Source organism: Rhamphochromis longiceps, linkage group LG1, assembly GCF_057381845.1.
Source record: "Rhamphochromis longiceps isolate RC_006_pf linkage group LG1, R_longiceps_female_GT1.1, whole genome shotgun sequence".
NCBI lineage: Eukaryota > Metazoa > Chordata > Actinopteri > Cichliformes > Cichlidae > Rhamphochromis > Rhamphochromis longiceps.
The window spans coordinates 5,048,337-5,062,536 of record NC_140557.1 but is presented as its reverse complement, the minus strand read 5'-3'; the positions used below and the strand labels follow the sequence as shown (position 1 = coordinate 5,062,536).

Here is a 14,200-nt window from a genome sequence, read left to right as displayed (position 1 = left end):
AAATTCTGCCATTTGTTTAAAATTCATCAAGAAATGGCAGTATCAGAAGGCTGGAGAGCCACTACGGACTCACATATAAAAGTATATTAGAAAACTGTTTAGATACAGAGAGAATGAAAATATTGGCATGATATCAAAAGTAGGTAAAAAAATAAAAAAATGTCATAATTAATTTCGGTCACGATATTGGTGATGTGACTCTTGGGACTGCACCCAAAATGTACCTTTTGAAGGGTTCTCCAATAAATTATCTTAAAGTTCAAATAGCGTACATATTTGTTTGTTTATATTAACTAATGGTATTACAGGCATTAAAATGGTGCAGTTTTTATACTAAAACTGTGATACATCCCATGTTGATGCTCAAAGTTGTTTAGACAAAAAGGATGTGAGGGAATGAAACAAGATTTTGGCTTTAGATGGCTACAACTCTAAATTTTACTAGTTTATGAAAGGAAAATTCTGTCTGGCTACATTACATTACAAACGTATTCTACAAATAAATAAAAATCAGCTGATTTTAAGGAATCAAGTTGGAACTGTTTTTAGATCTGATAGATTTAATGTTACTTCTGTTTTAGTAATAAACTCAGTAAAACAGAATAGTTTTCCTAACAGCAAAACAAGCATTATGCTTTTAATATTGGGAACACAGGTATACAAGAATATATGTTCGGATACAAACTTATAATGTACATATATATATAAGATAAGACTTTATTGATCCCACGGTGGCAAAATTTTTGCTTTATCAGGTACAGATAGCTGAAGGAAAATATAAAAAATACAAATAAAATATAAAAAAATATAAAATGAGTAAGATAATACACTATATACAATGGTAGCATACACAGAATGTGACTATGGATATGGTTGTTGGAAATATGGGAGACATAAATTATAAACCATATAGTTATAAGCTATATAGAAAAGCTTACAATGCAAAGGGAACACATCCTCTAAGTTGCTCTTAGGAGAGATTAATTCCTCACCACAAAGATTTTAGGTATTTCATCAATAAAGTTTCAAACATAACATTAATATTCACTCTCGCTCACCTGCCTTGTATAAATAAACTGTTGTATGTGGTGTTGTATAAATAAACATCATGATTTAAAGAGGACATAATCATGTTGTCACTGTATTACAATATGAATTATACCGACACACACAGACTCTTATTAAGTTGTTGCTACTAGTGTTTAAACTAGCCGTTAGTGCTGCGTGTTTCACTGCTCATCTTAGTAGTCGAGGTTTTAGCCTTTCTCAGTGACATCACAAACCAAAGGAAGATGAAGAAACCTGCAGTCACAAAGGAGAGAGAGAGAGAGAGAGAGATGTTCAGGTTTAGATGGGAAATGGATGAGTTCATGAAATCATGCATCTGTGTCAAATTTAACTCTAGTGAGATTTCCTTTTTAATGTTATGTAAAATGTAATAAAAAATCTTATACTACTGTTTCCTCTTAAATGGTAACTATAATGAAAATGGATTTTTGTATTAAGCAGCAGAGTTGAGTATGTGTGTCCACCCATAAAAAAACACCAAACAAAGTGGGCATCCAAAGAAGAGGACACCACAAAAGGACTGTTTCCTCTCCCTGTCAGCACTTGGGACCCGCAGGCAGCCTTCCACCAGTGTTGGGACTAACTCGTTATTAAGTAACGCGTTACAGTAACTACGTTATTATTGTGGTAACGAGCGAGTAACTAGTTATTATGCCAAAACCGGGAACGCGTTACTCGTTACTGGGATTTAGATAGGCTCGTTATTCGTTACTTCGTGTGGTGGCTATCGCGGAGCTTCCACAGATTCAATAACATTAGCAAGTGGTGGAGGCCAGCAGGTGGATGAAAGAAAAGGGAGGCAAGAGGAGAGACACCTGATACTCTCGGCCGCTGGTCCGAGAGTATCAGGTGAACTGAACTTCAGGTAAGAAGTTATAACCTGCAGTCTCTCTGGGTCAGATATGAACCAAGTTTATGTGGAGTTTATTTTCGTTATGCTGACTTTTTCGTACTGCGTGCTAGCTAGCATGACAGAGTTTCTATACAGCTGGGTGGTGCTATGTTACTGATGTTGAACTTTATTTTGTTCATAAGGTTAATTATTAGAGTTGCCAACCGTCCAGTAAAAAACAGAATCGTCTCGTATTCAAAGAAAATATCATGCGTTTCGTATTGAGGTGAAAAGAAACACAGTTTGTCCCGGACTTCAGCTACAATGAAAAAGACACAAAGCTGGAGTTATTCTGTGTTTACGCTGCACAGCTGCCTCTTCTTCTCTCATCCTCTCACCCTCCCCTACTTCAGTCATGAAACTGATCAATGGTCAGCTGATCGGCTTTTCTCTCGTTTGTTTACCGCCCACTTTGCGCCAGAAAGAGGAAACCAGCGGATTTCGCGCTAAACAACAGCAGCACGTTTAAGCTTGATCAGCTGTTGTTAGAATTTATTTAATATTAATTTCTAGTATCAGTTGATGTTTGCTGGAGCCTCAGCTGTAAACCTGCTGGTCATGATATCGGTTTGGTTATGTGGTGAGAGGGAAACATGAAGATGAAACCAGGAGATGTCCTTACTGAATCATCAGAGCTGTGATGGAGAAACAGGTTTACCTTTTAGGTGACATGAATGAGTTGAAGGGAAGTTGTGAACTGTTTCTGAGAGACACAGCTGGTAACTGTGCAGGGGCGGGTCTAGCAAAGTGTTGCCAGGGGTCCATGTAGGGCATTAAAAGGGAAAGGGGGGCACAAAGAAATACTTTTCTTTCTTATTCCCATTTAAAATGTCTCGCTTTTAAAAAATAATTATCTGAATCTTACAACAAACGATTGATAAATTGATACATATATACCATCAGAACAGTGTACATCACTGTCACAACAGTGTTTGTTTTCATTCAAAGGCTTTATGATTTTTCCTATAATGGTGGGCCGGTCTCTAGTCAAAATGCCCGGGATGATTTTTTTGTCCCAGTCCAGCCCTGTATGCAGCTCATCTGCAGTCTGGTGTTACCTACATCTTCCTATTCAGAAGGCAGCATTTCCAAGTTCTGAGTACAATCGAAAGCACCACGACTGCGGTTTTTGTGTTGGATGTAAAAAGCAGGCTAGGATAGAATCAGGCGTGGGATTTCTCTCGTGGAAATGTGCACATTATTGTTTTCCTTTCTGTTGGTAGGTGGCACAGTGCACTTGTGTCAAGTAAGCAAGCTAGAAGACTGGCAATCTTGCTGGGTATCCAGTTACGGAAGCAACACATTAACAAGAGAATTCTGAGTAAAACCAAAGTTACTTTCCCTAGTAACTAGTTACTCTGAAAGTAACGAGTAACTTGAAGTAACTGAGTTACTTTTGATAGAAGTAACTAGTAATGTAACTAAGTTACTAATTTAAAGTAACTTACCCAACACTGCCTTCCACAGATTTGAAGTCAAGGTTTGCAGGACAATATGGCTGACAAAACTCTACCCAGGCAATCCTGAATAGGCTGCAAACAGTCAATCTCCAGTCTCACAGGGCTTAACATGACTGAACTTCACAGTCAGGCCTGTTTAAGCTGGAGTCAGCAACATCTGCAATGGATCCTGAACATTATGTTCAGCAATGTCTCCTGATTCTGCCTAAGGCATGGCGTGGAGCAAACACAGAGCATGATGTGCTGATTGCTGCACCATGGGTGACAACGTTTGGTGGAATCAGTGTGATGCTGTGAGGCAGCAGCTCCCTTACTAGAAAAGCAAGCCTTGTCATCAGTTTCATCCGTGTCAAGGAACAGAGATATTGACATGAGATATTGAGTCTCGGCCAGAACCCACATACTCAACTGTGTGTGTGTGTGTGTGTGTGTGTGTGTGTGTGTGTGTGTGTGTGTGTGTGTGTGTGTGTGTGTGTGAGAGAGTTTACAGACCTTGCAGGGAGTTCAAGATGCAGAAGAGGTAGAGGGCAGGAGTGGTCAGGGGACCGAATGAAAAAAGGACCAGGCCCCAGGTAATACCGAGCAGAGTCATGACTCCAGCCAGGGAGCAAATGTCTTTCTTGAATTTGTCAAGGTTATTCTGCCCAAACTGATTTGCCAAATATAGAATAGAAGCAGGTTACAGACAGTTTTAAATTTGACTTGAGACCTTAAATTGTCATTTAAAAAAACAACAAACACTTCATTGCTAGTTTATAGTTTCCAATGAATACACTGATGGATTACTACTCATATATTATTTTTAAGACTAGATAATTACCTCTCTGGTGTGGTGGAGAATAAAAACTTGTCTGACTGTCACCCCAAACATGATTACATTAAAGAGGAACACCAAGCTGAACAATCCCGCTGTAGTCCACTTTACCTTGTCATTGGTTATATAACATCTAAAAAGAAAGAACAGATCATGTTTTAACCTCCAAAATTGAAAAATCAATGATGCGTTCTGTAAAAGAAACATTAATGCAGGTAGTGCAGTAAAAGCATCACCAGAGCTAAAAAGGAATTAATGTTTCAATTTTAGCAAATTAGATGCTTGGTGAAAAGGAGCTTTCTGCTTCTCCAACATGCATGTTTACAGAAACTCTGATTGGCAAAACAGTTAATAAGTAAATGTGAAAATGTGAATCATTATTCTTGATTTTACATGCTGGCAAATCTTACATTGCAGTACTGGAGGAGTTAGATGCGTCCAGAGGGGTAAGGCCATAAAACGTTCTGTCTATGATCACCACCACTGACACAATCATGGCAGGGACACCTTGATCAAAATTAATTAATTAATATCTACATCCACATTGATAATGACAGCTCCCTCCCTAATTGATTCCACTCACCCCATCCCACCACGCCGAGTTTGAGCAGGTATTTCTTGACATAGATGTTGAAGACTTTGACTAAGAGAAGATATAAGTGGAAACCTTCCAAGGCCATCCAGCTGAAAGTGGCTAGCAGAGAATAATGAAGTAAAAGAGCCATGTATAAGCAAAGTCCAGAGGAAGACCCTGCTGCCACTGCCTGACTGGGCAGGAAGTGCAGGTTGAGGAGCATCAGGGCAATTACAAGGTTGATGTGGACCTTCATAGAGACATCTTGTCTGAGTTTTCTGTCACACAGAGAATTGATCTGTGTTAAGTAACATACTGTATCACAACTGGAGGAATGGTAGACCATAACAAGAGAAGAAAGAAATGATGAAGAGTTATTTATAGAGTAAGAATAGCATTTGATGTAAGAAGATCAGTGAATGCCAGTGAATGGAGGAAGATTTCAGTATGTTTTAAGGCAACTGAAAGATAAAAACAGGCTACTCATATGTCAAAGGTATGAGGATGTTTGAGAAAAGGGGACAACAGCAGAGGCAAATCAGATTACAGGAGGTACTAAAAGTGTGAAAGAGGAAGGACTGATGAAGATGGGAAGAATATGAAAAAATGAATTTATTACCTGTTTGTAATAAAGAGCAAAATGGCTATGACCAAAGTAAAAAGGGAAATACTACAGCCAATCACAGTAATGTGTGTTAAAATCTCTTGGTCTTTCTTTGTGATGGAAGGATCAGTTATCTGTGGAGAAAACACATGTTTATATCATCTTGTACTATTTGTATTATAACAATTAGTCAGAAGCCTTTTCACCTTCTGCTCGATGACAGGTCAACAGACCAACAGGTACAACATGTTGGAAGCAAATACTTGTCTTACTTATTATTTTTTTACACTGCAAATGTAACTTTATTTAACCTGCTAAGTTATTAAGTATGCTTTCTTATTTCTGATGGTACAAGTCCCTTGAAGAAAATGGGGGCAGGGCTAAAAAGAAAGTTAAAAGAACAGCTGAATAAATCTGAAAAATAAAATAAAGCATTAACTAAATATGCTTTATACAATCATAACAAGCATAAAATAACAAGAGACAATAACATGCAATGAAATACACAGAATTAAGGTAGGCAAAGTGTAGGTAATCAAGCACGAGCAACCAATACAACATAGCTGCAATACAGGAAAGGCATACAATAACCGACAGCACTGTTACAGTTTGGCACTGTTTTCAAGAATGGCAGGATAGTAATTTGAATGAAAACAAGTTGAGCAGAGCAGGTGAAGGTAGAATTCTGTACAAGAAATCTTTTTATTTTGGTGTCTTCTAGTGGCACCATCAAGAATGACACCAAACTGAAAAGAAGGAAAAGAAGAAAATGCACAACAAATGTATCTACAATTATAACAAATTATATTTGTTATTTTATTTGTATGCATAATTTTGACACTCAGTGAATGTGTAGGTTAAACGGTGTATTTATTATATAGAAGAGCCGTAACATGGCAAAAATGTTGTTTTTCCTTTGCATGCAGAGAGCAAAGTGAACCGTCCTTGTTTGCGCGCACAAACTTGGCCAAATAAATGATTCTAAATGATAAATGATTCTGATAGATACATAGATATTCACTACTCCCTCCAGAAAAATTAAAAATACATTAAACTGCAGATTACTAAGGAATCAAATGTGATTTTATGAAAGGAGAAAGATTCAAAAAGCTGTATACCAAACCCACATGCATGTGCCATCGGAGCGCGTCAAGCACTTAAAAAAACAAAATAAAAAAAAAGAAACACTATGGAAGCAGAATTTATTGGATCATATGACTAATGAAATAAGTAAAGTAAAGTTCTGGCTGGATAAAAACAAATTATCATTAAATTTGAATAAAACTAAAATTATGTTATTTGGAAATAGTACTGGTGTTGATATTGAAAGAGTCAGTGAAAATTGATTACTGGGGAAAATAATGGATGAAAAACTTAAAAAACATTACATTCACTTTGTACTCTTCAAAAAAAAGTAGTTCGAATCATCCACAATGCAGCTTATGGGGATCATACAAACTCACTATTTTTGCAATAATATTCAGAGTATGTTTTTTTGGAAAGAAGTTATAATTTAAGGGGTTTTTGTAACTTCAATATAGGGGAGGTATGTACTGCAAGAAAAAGCTTTTTGTTTCTGTGCATGGAGTGAAACTGTAGAACAGTTTGAATATGGAATTAAAGCAATAACCAAAGATAAAACAGTTCAAAAAGAGTTATAAAGAAATGATCTTCTTGAACTATAAAGAAAGGGAAAATGTTGAAATTAAGTGAATGTCTCTATTTAGACGTTTTTTTTAGAAAAGAGATTTGAAAGAGATTTGTTAACATATAAAAGATGCTTTTTCTTTTTTCCTTCTTTAGTTGTACTAATTCAATGAATGCAAAGTAACCTGTGTATTAGTTACTATAACTATTACTTCTAAAGACCTCACATGCAAGCAGTCAGTTGCTCTGTCCGCACATGTGTGTGTGTGTGTTTGTGTGTGTGTGTGTGTGTGTGTGTGTGTGTGTGTGTGTGTGTGTGTGTGTGTGTGTGTGTGTGTGTGGTAGTGTGCACGGCTACCAAATGTAGCTGTACAATTTTGTGGTTTGTGGTCTCAACCTTTAAAGGTTAAAGGATACTGAAGATCTAAATAAGATATTGTAAAAAGTTATCTTTCTGAGAAGCTGTGTGACTTTTAAACCCATTAGTATGACTAAACTTTGCAGTGTATTTTTAGCTTGCGGTCTCTTTCCTAACACCACTTGAAAAGCCTGTTTGAAGGCAGAATTAAGGTAAAGTGAGTAATGGTCTGGCATGTCCTTGTGAAGCTGCAAAGTTTGAGGCAATTCAGATAAGTGTTTGCTGATAAGTGTTTGTTGATAGAAGTGAAGAACAATGGACAAACAATGGCCTCTTTAAATAATAAATGAGCCCAGTCTTACTATGAGGATACCAAAGTATGTGAGGTGGTTGCAGGAACAGGTGATGTTATTCTGACGATGTGTCCAGTGTGTGACGCAGCCATCCTCTCTAAAAGCTGGTAAGCAAACGAAACAGATCCATTACGCAAAAGATCACATTTCTGAACATCAGCTCAGTTAAGTGGCCATGAGTGAAAACACAAACCACAATGAGTCTAACTTATGAAAATATTGTTACGCTATACTGCTCAAAAAAGATTCGATTTTCAGGGGGGAATAAATCGTGATGGATATCTATAATCAAGTGGAATGGGTAATGTGTCCCATAAGATTAACTGACTTGTTGCTGTACTCTGATTAAAAGGTGTTCCGTTATTTAATGTTTGAGCAGTGTACATTACTGTTCATGACAGATGTGATACTTACTGTATGTTGAATAATTAAAGAACTGACACGAGGGTTTTTGAGTTTCCTATGACACAAACATATTTCATGTTTGTACAAAATGTACAGAATATTATATGTGTCAACTAATTGTGCAATTAAATTACAGGAGGTAAGACTGAAATAAATGTTCAAAAAAGCATAGTTACGTCGATTTTCTTGGTAAACTCCATCGTGATGTTGATGCGCTCCTGCAGTCCTGATATCTTCTTGCCCTGCACACTCAGACCAACCAGTCTTTGATCATATACTTCATGTGGGCTTTCAAAAACGCTCTACAATAAAATGCAAATTTGTCAGCTGGTTTAACAATTTTGCAAAGACAATTTTAATATTATTTTCTGAATCTTCTGTGTTAAATGGAAAAACACTACTAAGTGATCTACTTACACTGTTTGATATGCAACTCATTTACATTTTGTTAGAAAAAAAGGTGATGATTCTTTCCTGATGTACTCAACTTCCTTCAAAAATATGTGTACTAATTTTACATTTCACGTGTTAATAAAATAATGTCACTATGCTAAAGAATACAAATTCCCCGCTGGACAAATAATTCAAGCATCCAGCAAATTCAGAAGCTTCAAATTCAGGGTTTAATTTTATTGGCTGTTAGGTGTAGCTGGTGAAAGTAAGCTTGATAGGCTTGTTAAGCTGGGATTTTAAAATCTGATTGTTTTTTTTTGTATGCCATGTGTATACACCCCTCCTTTGTTAAGGACATGTAAATTTGATTAAAACAACTTTATAATGATGTGAAAATAAACAGGAGTACATTTCCTAACAAGTGGTAAACAAAAGAAATATATAACCTGACAAAGAAAAAGAAAAAAATCCAAATGTTATTTTATTAGACTGAAACAAGCAAAACCCACAAGCTCCATGAGCAGTAGTTTAAATTTAATGTGTAAATACAAAGATCATATTATTCTATAGCTCACCACATCCTTTTTCTACATGTTTTTAAATAAGAAGTGTAGTTTATGACCTTATTTGTTTGAGGCCATTTAAACATGCAGAACACAAACGTGTTATTCGGTCCAGCACCCAGTTCTCTTGGCAGCTGGACAATGACTTTACTGTTGAGAAGAGGCACATCTGGTGTTACCTGTATCAGCATCAACATGCCAAGAATAGAAAAAGATTTAGTTTAGATTACGTTCACTAAAATTACCTCGAACAGAACAACATTAGATTGAATACAGTGGATCAGATCTTAAATAAGCCGGTCGTTATCAATACCTGACTCACGCTCAACATTGGATCTAAATATCAGCTCTGTACATCACTACTTGGAAGGTATTTCTGACTACATGTGGAGTCTGACTACAAACTACTGTTCAATAAGATTGTGTGAATATTTTTAATTTTTTTACCTTTGTGTCATTGGCATAAATTTCAAGGCCTCCGAAGGGACCACTGGGTTTGTGCAGAAGAGCGACAAAAGTCTTTACATACAATTGCATGCTCCCATTCACCTCTGTTCCCTCTAGAACCTTCTCTAGAGTCCAAATGGCTCTTGGGGAGTAGAATGCAAAAATATTAACACAATATTAACAATTTACATCCTTTTATTAATGTAGAAAACAGTCAAGTGTTAAATTCCCCCCCCCCACACACACACACACAATGTATTATAAATAATTCAAATGTTTACCTCAAAGTGTCATTGAGGTTTCCCCCGTTCAAAACATTATCTGTATAATTCATACAACACTCGGCCTGATTACGACCTGTAGACAAAATGTAAGAACACACATTGAACCCTTGTACAGTTTAATTAAAGCACCCCTCATATCCACAGAATATATGAAGGTTTAATCTCAAAACACCAATTTCACATTTCTTTATGAAGACATTTATTGGGAAATGGAGATGTGAGAGGAAGGCATTAGAGGTTCATTTTTAAATGCTATTTTACCATGTTAGAATAATGACTGTTTAAAACAAGTTGTAATATATAAAACCTGAATTCCAGAAGAGTTGGAATGTTTGTTAAATTTGGTAAAAAAAAAAAAAAAAAATGAAAAGAAAACCAAAAGACTTTCAAATGAAATCAAACCCGATGTTTGCTACAGTTCAGCAAAAAATGTCATGATGCAGCAAATGGCTGAAAAAGCAAGAAAGATGAAAAGGTTTCATCTGAGAGAACATTTAGCAAGTAATTAAGTTGACTGATATCAGGTCTTTAATATAATTAGCTATAAAAGAGATGTCTTAGAGAGGCAGTCTCTCAGAAGTAAAAATGGGCTGAAGCTCTCTAATCTATGGAAGAGTGTGTAAAAATATCGTACAATACTTCAAATGTTCCTCAACATCAAATTGCAAAGGGTTTGCAACTCTCATCATCTTCAGTGCATAACATAATCAAAAGATTCAGAGAAACTGAAGATGTCTTTGTGCATAAAGGACGAGGCTGAAAATGTTTATTAATCACTCACTGGCATGATTGTGTCACTGACATTACTTAATGGGCCAAGGAATGTTTCCACACAGCAAAATCTCCAGTGTTAAATTAACACTAGAGAGTGTCTATATGGGTGCACACCTCTGAGTGTTAAATACAACACTGTTGAGTGTTAAATTAACACTTTTGACAGTGTTATATGTTTAAAAGTAACCTAGTTAGTTTTGAAGATTAACAATGGCTAACACTGAGCAGTGCTGATTTTCTAACACTGGAAAATTTCTAACATTTTGAGTTATTTTCTCTCTAGTGTTAATTTAACACTGGAGATTTTGCTGTGTACATATTGGTTAGATACTATATTTTCAAGGCAGACTACAATAACCTCAGTGTTATCCGAATTTAGAAGCAGAAAGTTAGCTGCCACCCAGGTCTTTTTGTGTTTAAGACACAAAAAGTTTAACTAATTGGTGTGTGTTCTTTGGCTTCATGGATCATAGACAAAGTTGAGTGTCATCTGCATAGCAGTGAAAATGTATGCTATGTCTTCTGATGATACTGCCTAAGGGAAGCATGTACAATGTAAACAGAATTGGTCCTAGCACTGAACCCTGTGGAACTCCATAATTAACCTCATTGTGTGAAGAGGACTCTCCATTTACATGAACAAATTGGAGTCTATTAAATAGACGTGATACAAAAAGCAATGCAAAGCAGTACCTGTAATACCTAGAGCATGCTGTAAATGCTCTAATAGGATATTATGGTCTGCAGTATCGAACACCACAGGATCTCCTCCATACCTGCTTCATGCCCTGGAGGACGGGGCTGTGGCCACTGGCTGTCTGTTTTCATTGGGTGGCGGGAGTGAAGGGCATCACCAGAAATTTTGAATTACCATTGTCAATGGACTTCTAATCTGAACTGTCATCTGCAATGTTCCATTTTCTGTATATGAAAAAAATCCTAATAAAAAGCAGGACATTGCAAAACTGCATAATGCTACAACAGCACGGCTTTGTCAGAGAAGACTCCGGGTACTGAATGGCCTCTCCTGCAGTCCAGATCTTTCACTTATACAGAACATTTGCTGCCTCATTAAATGAAAACAATGTCAAAGATGACTACAAACTCTTCAGCAGGCAAACAGGAGACCAAATTCAAACACCAAAACTACAAAAACTCAGAACCTCCATTCCCAGAGGTCTTCAAACTGCTTTGAAAAGAAGACCAAGGTAAACATGCACCTGTAGCAAACATCAATTTTAAAATGAGCTAATTTTGTGCTTAAAATTGTAAAATGTTGTCACGGCGGGGTGCGCCGGTGTGTGTGGAAACAGGACCCAAAAGCAGATGACGATGAGGAGTAGTAAGGTTTAACAGAAAGGTGAGGCTTTATTTAAATGACGGCAGGGTTAAACCAGGAAACCAAAACAAACTGGCAAAACACTAAGAAACAAAACACTAAACTGGCAAAACACTAAGAAACAAAACACTAAAGGTACTAAGACCAAAAACTATAACTATAACTGAGGTGGAAAATAACAGGCAAAGACTAAGACTATAACTGTAACTCTGGTGAGATAAACAGACTAAGACTAACGTGGAACTAACAGACGAAAACTAGAACTATGGCTGAGGTAAACAGACGAACCGACAATGGCATGAAGAAAACAAAAGGCTTAAATACAGACATGAGGTGATCAGGGGAAGTGGGGACACATGGGGGAACAGCTGACAGACATAAACCTAATGACAGGACCGGGAGAGGAAAGCTAAATACAATGAACAAAGAACACATGACATTGTCAAAATAAAACAGGAAATACTAAAACTAAACATGACAACACAACTTAACAGACCTAATACGTGATGAATAAATACAAAACCCCAAAACATAGAAAACCCAGGAACAATAACTGCCTAAACTAAAGGCAGATAGGAAATAACACAAACTAAATCACATAACAAAATGAGACAAATACAAACATGAACTCAGAGCGCTGGGTCAGAGACCCAGCCTGTGACAAATGTCTCAGTTTAAGCATCTTTTATGTTATTTATGTTCTGTGGTAAATAAAATATTTGCTCATGTGACTTCACATGAGTCTTTCAGTAATAATGTTTTTCAAATTTAAAGGATGACGTAGTGTCTACAGTAGCTGCAGACAGTACACTGAGGATAGGATGTGTTCTTCTAAAGTGTAGTAACGTAATTTAATGTAATTTAAAGGGACGTGACATTTTAGGGCTGTGGTAGAATATAGTGTGTACAGACTTTTTATATAGTATAAAAGAAAGAAACACATGTAGCTAAAATTGACAGAAAACAAGCTGAGTTTACTTTATTCAAACTCATAAAAGGCAAAAAGAAAAAGTGAATAAGCCTTGTTTCTTAGGTTAGAATCTAAATTGTCTGGCTGTTCCAGTAATAAAGTCATTCTTTTGTTACAGTAGTTAATATAACAACTTACTTATTGTAGCTGATATATTGCATGCAGTCCTACAGAAATACTGTTCCGACAGACAATTCTGATAAAGCATGTAATAAGACATAAAAGGCATCAACCACCAGAATATCCAGCTCTTCTTCCTGTAAAGAGACTCTCTCATTTAGAATGGAAAAAAAGGCAATGCTTTTCAGTCAAAGTTCTTTTCTGATTAAAATGTCTTAATTTTTTTTAGATTAGCACAAAATTTATTTTGTTGCTATTATGCTGAAGGTAGATCATCATCACCCTGAAGACTCATCATCAGAACAATGCAAAATATGTTTTCTACATAAAGATTTTGAGTTTTAGAGACTGTACCAAGTTATAAAAAACACAGGTATAGAAATAAAACGAATTCAACTTCTACTCCTCCTATTTCTACTACCAGTAATCCTAAGAAATACATTGAAACAAAATCACAAATTAAAAAAAGTATAAAGTCGAATGACCCTAATAACACTAACAACCCTTGTTATTAGCATCAACACAGAAAGTAAAATGTATTTTAAAGTGAACCAAAGCATACCCTACCTTTCCATGTTGCTGTGGAACTAAGTTAATAGAGGACACAGAGCAAAACAGAAGTGACAGGGGGGGGGGGGGGGGGGTTGGTTGAATTCGAGTAAAAAAGAGGAAGTATCAACTGACAAAAAATACATTTCTTATCTTCCTTGTCACTACTCAGTATGCATCAAATACAGGATGACGTCATTGAAATATTATACTTTACCCTGTTCACATGTTCAGCAATAAAACTACTACTAAAGCTACTTTTTTTCCCCTCAAAGCAAGTCATTGATCAATATCAAGAAAATTGTATTATGACTATGAACAGCAGAACACAGTATTACATTAAGTTTTGTGTGTATAAAATTGAAAATAAAGGTAAGGACGGAAGGAGAACGGTAAGGACGGAAGGGAACGGTAAGTGACGGAAGTGATGTTGTAGGTGACGTCAGACGCCGGAGATTTTGGCGGAGAAAAAGCAAATGGTAGCATAGAGTTTAACAAAGGTTTTCCAAGCTTCAGTATTACCAAATATACTAATCAATTGTCATATAACTAACAACATCTGTTTTATCATCTCTAACACCCTGGA

General features: G+C 36.3%; 1 protein-coding gene across 1 annotated transcript; it reads right to left on the bottom strand.

Moving 5' to 3' along the window:
• Positions 1–1,029: 1,029 nt before the first annotated feature.
• On the bottom strand, positions 1,030–13,222 carry LOC146678157 (adhesion G protein-coupled receptor G2-like). Its single transcript, XM_085411888.1, has 13 exons — positions 13,084–13,222; positions 9,860–9,935; positions 9,579–9,720; positions 9,191–9,310; positions 8,352–8,477; positions 8,185–8,230; positions 7,780–7,874; positions 5,428–5,546; positions 4,818–5,086; positions 4,645–4,741; positions 4,241–4,367; positions 3,913–4,069; positions 1,030–1,302 (listed from the first exon to the last, which is right to left on the bottom strand). Exons 1-13 carry the CDS (start codon positions 13,220–13,222, stop codon positions 1,208–1,210), a joined length of 1,608 nt encoding a protein of 535 aa, XP_085268014.1. The 3' UTR covers positions 1,030–1,207.
• Positions 13,223–14,200: the final 978 nt, after the last annotated feature.